The following is a 9639-nucleotide window of genomic DNA, read 5'->3' on the forward strand; positions in this document are numbered from 1 at the left end:
GCAGTTAGCATAAATGTTTTCTCACAGGTATGTTCACTGAGCTTGTTCAAGTATTTGTAAGGGGAGTAAATTCCTCCTTGTCTTCTTGAGGAAGTTAGAGGATGATTGCCAAAGAGCCCTTCTAGGAATTCTACTGTTTGTGGTTATTTGAATCCAAATTGTTCTTAAGTGTGAAACATTCAAATGTAGATGAGAAAGAACATTTGGAAACCTACTAAATAACAGAAAACTCCAATATCAGCATATGTATAACCTTGGAGATTACAATTAGGCTAATAAACTGAAACTGCTCACTAGTTAAATGAAACAGCTAACATTGTTAAAATAAGGTGTTTGAAGAGCACAGGATGATGTACCAGAACATCTCCTTCACCAACCCCATTGGCATAAGCAGTTGGAAGAGGTAATAAAGCATGGCATGATTTTATCAGAATGTATAACTCACTACCACACCTGAATCACAGGCGAGATGCACAACCCCATGTCACCCCTTGTTTTTAGTAGATGTTACAATGCAGGTAGAACAAAAAGATATTGAATGGCTATTCTAATGTGTCATTCTGCTGAAATCATGAGGAACTAAAACCATGCAGCTATCTAAGTGAAATTTAGCTCTTCTTGATCCTTGCTGTTCCTCCTTCAGAGTATCAGGTCAATGTTGCAGCAATGATAGAAGCCCCTTCTATGCTCCTCAATAATTGCAACTTGAGATAACCTCAGCAGTCTTCCTGCTCCTATATTTCTTTTGAAGTTTTGCTTCTGTGCTAGCTGCTCTGTAGATCTTCCATCTCTCCTCCTACCATGGACAGTCAAGTGTTTTTTAGCCCTCTGCATACTTTGCTCTACTTCCTTTAGCTCACTGTCCTTTGGCCAGACAATTTCATCTCCTGACTTTCCCATAGCCTATAACCCTTCTTGACACATCCCTCCCAGGCAGTTGGAGATGTCTCCAGAGCCATTCTTTTCCTCAGTTTCCTGATTTCTCTGTGAACATTCTGATCTGAGAGCTTCAAAGGCAGATTGGAAAGTTCACAAGTTAGTTTGAATTAGCTCAGTTAATCAGTGGCAGAGGCTTTATCATTACAATTTAATTTTAGACCAGCAGCAAAAGAACTGGCTGGTTTGTTTAAATTAATACACTAAATTCAGACCTCCTACCCTGATACTCTATCTCCTGGAACTCACCATTCTCTAGTCTAAAGAGTTAAGGTCACAATGCTTCAGGAATAACAAACACCAAGACTCGAAATTATGACTGTCAAAATTCTTCTTGGAACCCCAGAGCACAAAAGCTGTTCTATACTGCTTTTACAATCAGCTGTTAGTGGAATGATAACTAAGGTACCAAATCCAGTGCCGGATTTACCTATAGACTTGGCAGGCTGAAGCCTAGGGTCTCAAAATCTTCAAGGCTTCCGCCATTTTTGATACTGTCGCAGATTTTTCTTACATATAATGCACTGTAGTCTCTAAACAACCCTTCTGTAATTTTCCTTTAGTCATCATCCCTCAGGTTTACTCAGTTTTGTTTAAAATACTCTTCCCTTTTCCTACAGTAGTGAGGCTGGGGGATTGGGAGGGGCTTTACAAGTGGAATAGCATAGGGTCTCTCTTCATCTAAATCTGGCACTGACCACTAAATATAATGTTATATTCATCATAAAATTTTGTCCACATGAGAAAGCAGTACAGTCTTGCTCCATGACTTTTGAAAGCAAGTCAGCAAAGATCAGCAAAACATATTCTTCTTCTGGCATTTTTATTTTGCCTTCAGCCAATTGATTACTTCCTGTTCATACACCACACAGTTCTTTCTTCACAGCAATGAATCAGCACCTAATTACCAGTTCTTGTTCCCTTTGAGAAGGATGAGAAAAGCTTAAATATTGTTTTTCACCTCATTACCAACCAAAGTCACTTCTCATAATTTTTAACAGGAAATACATTGTTTACTGTCATAATAGAGGGGAGTATCTAACTATCTACAAATAGCATTTTTCCTGTTTTCATTCCTAGAGTCCCTTTTGATCCCCAAGAAGATCATTCCTGGGGTTGTGTGGTCCATGTAGAAATACAGTTATGTGGATAGGGATTTGCATTTGGATAGTCCCAAGCCTATAATACCTCAAAATTCACTTTCACGTTGGCTCAGGGATATCCAAAATGACCAAAACAACCAAACAACCTCCCCCGCATCCCCCTTCTGTAGGACATAATGACTATCAGCTGCTAGTTATCTCAGCTATTAGTTGGCATCTCTGGTCCCTTTCAATTTTAAAGGGCTACTGTTTGCTATGGGAGTAAATGTGGCCACCAGAACATAATGGCTCTTTACATTTTGTAATGTAATGTAATGTTGCAATGTTACATCTCTTGCATGCCACCCCTCCCTCCCTCCCCTCCCTTGCATGCCACCCCTCCCTCCCACTCTGCTAGGGTGGGTGGGCCATGTCCAGATGCTGGGCCCCCTTCCCTCCCCTCCCTTGCATGTCAACCCTCAATTAATAGCTTTTCGTTGGAACCTCTTTCTCTCCCTCCTGAGCCCTACACTTCTGGAGAGAAATGTATTGGGGAAAAATGAAAAAATGGGTCCAAATCCCAGAAAGCAAAAACAGCCCTGACAAAAAAAATCACCCCCAAATGGAAACCCGTGTTAGTAAGGATACCACCCCAAACTCAGAATAATAGAATCAGTGACCTAAACCCCACACCGGATCTTAAATTAATATTATTATTTTTAGCCACTCTGAGCCCCGGGATGAGAGAGTACAAGTCAAAACTGTAAAACAAACAATCTGCACACCTCTACATGAAGGTAAATGGACATGAGTGAGGAGGGAGAAGGGGCCCAACCCCTTTCCCAGTGGGGATCCACTTGAGGAAGAGGAAGGAGGATTGATTTCATTCCCTTGTCTTTCCTGACACTACCATCCTACATGACTAGTCCTCTGTGTGAGTATCACAACCCCAGGAATTATTTTTCTGAAGATTGGAAAAAGCTGAAGAAATCAAAAAATGTGGAACTACAGTGAGGTCTCCGTGCAGATTAGTACAATAGTTTTACTAATCTCTGTGAAGATTAGTAAGATTTCAAACAATCCATGAAGATAATCTTTTTAAAAAAATGACTAGTGGCTCTGGCATGATTAAAAGGAAAAAACCCTCCACCTATCTTCTTCCCACCACCAACTGACAATTTATGCATACGACAACAGTCAGCTGTAAAAACAACAACAAAAAGCAATGAAATAACCTGCAAGGTAATTTAAAGGAACAATAGCTTTAAAAAGCCTTAATAGCTATTGCAGCCCATATAACACAGCAGTGGATTCTGCACAGCACAAATATAATGTCTTTAGGATGTTATAAATAGTGTTTTGGGGAAGAACTTTGCACAGCTCTCTTCCCCAAAATGAGTTTATCCCATTAAAGTCCTCTCAACCCAGGTTTTTCAACAATTGCTAAACTAGCAACCTGTTTCCCCCAACCCAAGTTGAAGACAATTCCTGCCTGCTGAGCGAATGCCAGGATTAAGCTTTTGCATTTTATATGATGTGGTCCAACAGTTTGAGGTAAGCAAATGGATCTCCCTAAGAATATCTTGTGCCTGCACTTTTCCCTCATGTCACTTGGTGTATATAGCACAGTGATTGCTGTATTCATGCACAGTCCTTTTTGACCATTTTTAAAAGAGGGTTTCCCTTTTCATTTCTTATTTTCATTTCCATTGCTCGCATCCACTGTTTTGTGTGCTGCAGCAGATTCTCCGTGAAGATTCCCCAAGGAGGTTCCCTCTGCTTGCAGCTCATCCATTTACTACTTTCACTGTAAAAAGTAGACGAATAAAGTTTGTTTAGCCTAGTGATCCTGTGGCATGTGTCATTTTTCCTTTTGTAGTTTTGATGGACATATCTGTGAAGCTATAGCAGCACAATTAGAGAAGCTGCAATATGTGCATATTGTGTTGCTGAAGCTTCACAGATATGTCCATCAAAACAACAAAAGGAAAAACGACATATCCACAAGATCCGCAAACTTTCTCTACTTTTTACAGTGAAATAGCAAATGGATGAGCAGATGAAACCCCCATAGGGAATCTCCATAGAGAATCTGCTGCAAGTGGGGAAAAGATCCATTTTCGCTTATAACGCTTGTGTTGTGCTGTGGAAACACAAAATGCCAAAATAGATTTTTTGTAACATCCTAAAGACAATATATTTATGCTGTGTGGAATCCCACAGTTTGAAACTGCAGTTTCAAGGGTTTTTTAAAAAAAGAAATACCACACATCAGCTTTGAAAAATGTTGGAGAAACAGGACAGAAAACACTGCCAGGAATCATATACCAGGAATCATATTAAAAATGGAGTTGGAATTAAATTCCTGGTGGCAGCAATATATACCTTGGATAGAAAGGAATAAATAAAAAGTGTTTTGCACATATATTTATTTGAAGAGAGTGGTCATTGCAGTGGTATTAAGAGAGACCATTCTTCTCATGCCCCTTCCCTATCTGAATTTGGGGCTAATAGATCTTCACTGCAGAAGTTTTAATAAGGATCACTAAAACAATTATTGTAATGAGGTGCTGTGACGTGCCAGGCCTGGACACATTCTGCTCCTCAAGCCCAGCACAGAGACCACAGCAAACTCATCCATGGTTACTTACCAGAGGCATGACTTTAAAGCAACTCTGTCTGTGGGGCAGAAAGGTAAGTAACTTAGAATGTCCTTGATGGGTCAGGAAGCAAGCAACATCCATGCTCAATGACAATAATAGGGAGAAAAAGCTAGGAAGACAGGACTGTTTGAATACTGTACAGTAACAAACTACCGCAGCCACGGTACCAAATAGTTCCCAGTGTGAAGAAAATCTAGAGCTTTTTTACCCCTAAGACAAACAAGTAACTTAAGGAGTAAAAATCTAAGACCAAAGAGAACTTTTGATGAGTGCTTTTATGTAGAATTCCCATCTAAGGCTGCCAACTCTACCTTAGGAAATTCCTGCAGAATTAGGAGTGGAGCCTGGGGAGTGCAGGATTTGGGGAGGGGAGAGATCTCCGCAGGGTATAACGGCATACAGACCACCCTCCAAATGCAGCCATTTTTTCTATGTGAATTGATGTCTGTTATCTGGAGATCAGCTGTAATTTGGGGAGCTCTCCAGGCTCTACCCGGAGGCTGGAAACTCTATTCCCATCCTCTCCTCATAACCCACAGGCTTTAGCTGTACAACCAAAGGAACTGGAGGATGATTCTTCCCCATGATTCCTTGTGGGTCACCTATTTAATTACTATACGCTACAAATAAAAGCAGAAAAGAACAAATGTGATACAATGCATGGATTAAAAAAAACAAAAGGCACAACATAGAATAATCTATGCCTTTTGCTTGACACTTACTTTATGGCACTTCAGCATGACCCTCTTCAGTTAACAGCAATCATGAGAGCAAATAAAATGACAAAATGGAATGACTGAGACACTTAAAAATTTACAAAGCAAAAGCATATGCAAAATTTGCTGACGAACAGCTAACAAGATGAAGTGACACTAATGGACACAGGTTCAATTTATTCTTTAAAAAGTCTCTAAATTGTTGTTTTGTGAAAATACTCTAAGTCATGAAGTTCAAAACTGAAAGCTCTATGACATCCTAATTTATAACATCATCTTGATTTGCTTTTGACTTACCTGATTGTGGTACAATTATGGTGACACTGAGGCATTCACAGTGTAGTACATCAGTGATGTTTAGAGAACAGAACCCCTGGGCTCAACAAGAGCCCAGGATTTGGTAAAGACTGAGGATATGTTATTTGGTAAAGAATCTCCAGCATAAGTCAACAGCAGTCAGAAGAGAATCTGCCTTGAATAGGATAGTCAGTAACAATTTCATGCTGGTGACACTGTAAGTATTGTTAAACTTTGTTAGTTCCACTGTTAGAGCAGTAACAGCATGCTGGATTAGAAAGAAGCAATAAGCCCTAAGGCAAACGGGTTCTCCCCTGAATGATGTAACTTATTTCTTTCTTTCCCTCGTGAAAGCCGTTTGCTTTATTGCAGTGATATTGTCATTATGACGGAATCCTTGATCATTTCGTTGCCAAGCAACTATCCAGAGACAGATTAATTGCTGATCTATTTATCTGTTTTGGAGAGGAAGTTCTACAGAGTTGATAACAAAAAAGAGGGAAAGAGGCCAGAGAAATGATCACTGGTAACACACCTTTGCTACAACTCACACACTTCTGTTTAAATTAAGAAATGAAAATTAACTTAACAAAAAATGGTACAGTAAGGACATCATACTTCCCCCTAAGAAGTTTAATGCAGTTTCTGAAAAAGGGATACACTGCTGTGTGGTTGTCAAGAGATACCCAGAGCAGCCAGACCCAAATTCTCTTTGGGCATCCTTCACACAACCGAGGCCCAACCTAAATATCAGCTGATAACAATTATGTGACTTGCCAGGATTCATGAACCTCACAGAATGGCCAGATCCTTTAGAATTCTCTTATCTCAGCAGCCCTACACTTACTTACTTACTTACTTACTTACTTACTTACTTACTTACTTATTTATTGTTTAGATTTCTTAGACCGCCTAATCCCCGGAGGGCTCTAGGCGGTTTACAACAAATATAAATTACAACAGTTAAAATACAGTTAAAACCCCCATTAAAAACTTAAGCAGCACATCAAATCCTAAAACAACCTGTTAAGACCCATAATACTCATAATACTGGCGCCTGGGCCTAAGGCTGGGAGGGGAACGACGTCCAAGTTGGCAAGGATACGCCGTATCAGGATGGTAACAGACGGAGGGGGGCTTATAATGGGGCAGCCAATCCGCGGCCAGCCTCACCGAAGGCCTGGTGGAACAGCTTGGTTTTACAGGCCCTGCGGAACTCACCAAGGTCCCGCAGGGCCCGAACAGCTTCATAGCACAAAGGCTTCATAGCACAAAGGTCAGAATTAACTTATTTGCTCAGAGACTGTTTTGTTCTTACTTCTATTAGTTACAACTGTAGTTGGCTGTCAAATAATCTCTGATTTTTGCTCTTATAGACAACAAGTATAATCTTAAGAAACAATGAAAAAATATAGCTCTCCATCATAACAGCTGATGGAAGATTGGTGTTGGAAGAAGTGGGAATCCAAACAGTATCACCACTGAAGAACACAGGCTGCTACTGCAGAACTGTGTTCTATTGACTTTATTAGCAACAGCAGTAACTATAGTAGCCATAACTGCGGAAAGATAGGGCCACAAAGCCCCCAGTCAGGATGGGGATTCCTTACCCCCAGCTTCTGAAACACGCTACCAATCCAAGTGAAAGCAGAGGGAAAAATTTTCAAAATCCATCAGTGTCACTAGTATGATGATGCCACTTCTATTTATTTATTTATTTTTAATTTTATTAAACTTATAGGCCGCCTTATCCCCGGAGGGCTCAAGGCGGCTTCCAATATGGCTGTTACATCAACAGCAAATCAACAGCATAAAATACTAAAATCATTAAAACCTAAAATCCCACTTCTGGGAAAACCAGGAAGCAATGCAGTAGTTCTATGAATTGAAGGAAAATATATGTGGTTTTACCCCCTAGTTTCCATCAATTCCTAGAGTTATAGTCACTGCTTCCAGGTTTTCCCTGGTAGTGAAATTATCGCACTTATGCTGCTGTTCCTCCACCAGACTCTGCCTGGCAAAAGAAATAGCCACAAAAAGAGGGAGAAATGGCAATAGGTATGTGGCTGTGACAAAACAGTGTAAGATGTTGGAAAAGCCAGTAGAAAATATTGTGTGGGGGAAAAACAACATCAGTGAAAGTACTCCTCCAATGTCATCCTTGTCAGCAAGGAAGAATTTTTGTACATTAGATTCCCTTTACCATAAGGCATTACTGGGCTGAGAAAACAATTCTAAAACATAAAACTGGCACTATTTCCAGACTATAAAAGTATTCTAATTTTCATGTGGCACCAATTTCATGTGGCACTCCGACAGTGCAGAAAAATGAGTTTTTTAAAATGACTTCTGTAGTGGAATAAGTCTGATTGTATTTTATAGTCAGGATGCGCATGTGAAGCTGACACGTTGATGGGGAATGTCACAGTGTTTCAAAACAAAATCTCTAATCTCTTTTATGTCAATTCACATATTTTTAGCTATGTCATGTGTCTTATGTTCCATTAAGAATAGCTAATAAAAAGATGGGTGAACTGGCACTACAAAATGATAAAGTACATTCTCTGTAAAATACCTTGGAATTTAAATTCAGTTTATAATTGATGTTTTAATTGATAACAGAGATAATTTTAAATAGGTATCCTGTACAGAAAGAAATAACCTTAATTTTATATGAAATATACGTGTGAATGTATATGTGTGTAATATACACATACTTTACTAAGCAACTAACCTGTGAACAACTAACTACAAATTATGTTACAGACTGTAGATCTCTGTCATGGAATTCATCATGAGGGAAGATATGGTATGTAGCTATAGATCTAAATCTAACTATAAGAATTGTAGGATTGCTGTCTTACCTAAAGCCACACATTTAGATATCTGATTACAAATTACCAGTTCTTTACATTATAAGCTGTAAATACTCCTAACGCAAACAAAAACAAAACATACCACATACTACTGGTATTTTTAGAAGAAAGACAGACTAGAATGGTTATGTAATCATCCTGATCCAGCAATTTGTTCTTGACCCAGAATAAAATATGCTTGCAAACTTTGTGTGTGCAACTCTGCTACCTCCCCAGAACTTAATAGGAACTTCAATATTAAAGAATTCAAAATTTTCATGAATAAAAAAGAGTGTCAAAATGTCATGTTATCTGGCTTCCACCTTCCCCAGCAGCTAAGGTGAGAAATAGAGGATATTTATTTGCTGTTCGTAGGAGATTGAATTCAGACACACTTTACTACTCCATATGTGCGGTCTACTCATGTTTTGATGGTGATCAGCCAATAAATTGAGTGAAGATGACTTAACATGCATGATAGAGGAGAGAGGCTCTTGTGTCAATCCTGTCTCAAAGGAAGACACTATTCATCAAACAACTGAATTGGTTAGGGCTGATCAATTACACTGTCCCTGGTAAGCTGAAGTTTTTTCTTCCATAAAGAACAAGAGGCATGGGGGGAAAATGGTGTCCAGAGACAAGCCTTCTCCGGGTGCCCCACCCCGTGCCTGGAGGTGGGGCTCAGGGAGAGCAGAAGCCACTGCCAGCCTCTGGAGCCCGAAGATTACAAGGCAGCAGGACTTCCTGCTGCCTCGTCATCTTTGCAAAGGCATCTGGTCACATGGGGGGCCGATTTTGCACTCCCACATGACCAGATTAGTTGTGCCCATGGACAGGGATTACCTCTTGTCCCTGGGCAGATACGCCACTGTAAAGAACAGTAATGCTTCTCTGTGCTGAACTGTCAGCATCTTAATGTGGAAAAGTTTTGTCACCTGCCATTGTCAATCTGGTAGCAATCCAGTACAGAGGAACAAGAAGGTTATTCAAGATTCCAATAAACGTGAATGAAGTCTTTCAGATATACTGTATATACTCGCGTATAAGTCGACCCGCATATAAGTCGAGGCACCTAATTTTACCACAAAAA

At 39.8% G+C, this 9639-nt stretch overlaps 1 protein-coding gene across 1 annotated transcript in view; it reads right to left on the minus strand.

The window, feature by feature from the left end:
- Positions 1 to 647: 647 nt before the first annotated feature.
- The window catches only part of LOC125426340 (SH3 and multiple ankyrin repeat domains protein 2-like), a 16735-nt gene continuing 7743 nt past the window's right edge, over positions 648 to 9639 (minus strand). The window contains 1 exon segment of the mRNA XM_048484599.1: positions 648 to 690. Within this exon segment, the coding sequence (XP_048340556.1) occupies positions 648 to 690 (43 nt within the window).

Source organism: Sphaerodactylus townsendi, linkage group LG02 (genome assembly GCF_021028975.2).
Source record: "Sphaerodactylus townsendi isolate TG3544 linkage group LG02, MPM_Stown_v2.3, whole genome shotgun sequence".
Classification (NCBI taxonomy): Eukaryota; Metazoa; Chordata; class Lepidosauria; order Squamata; family Sphaerodactylidae; genus Sphaerodactylus; species Sphaerodactylus townsendi.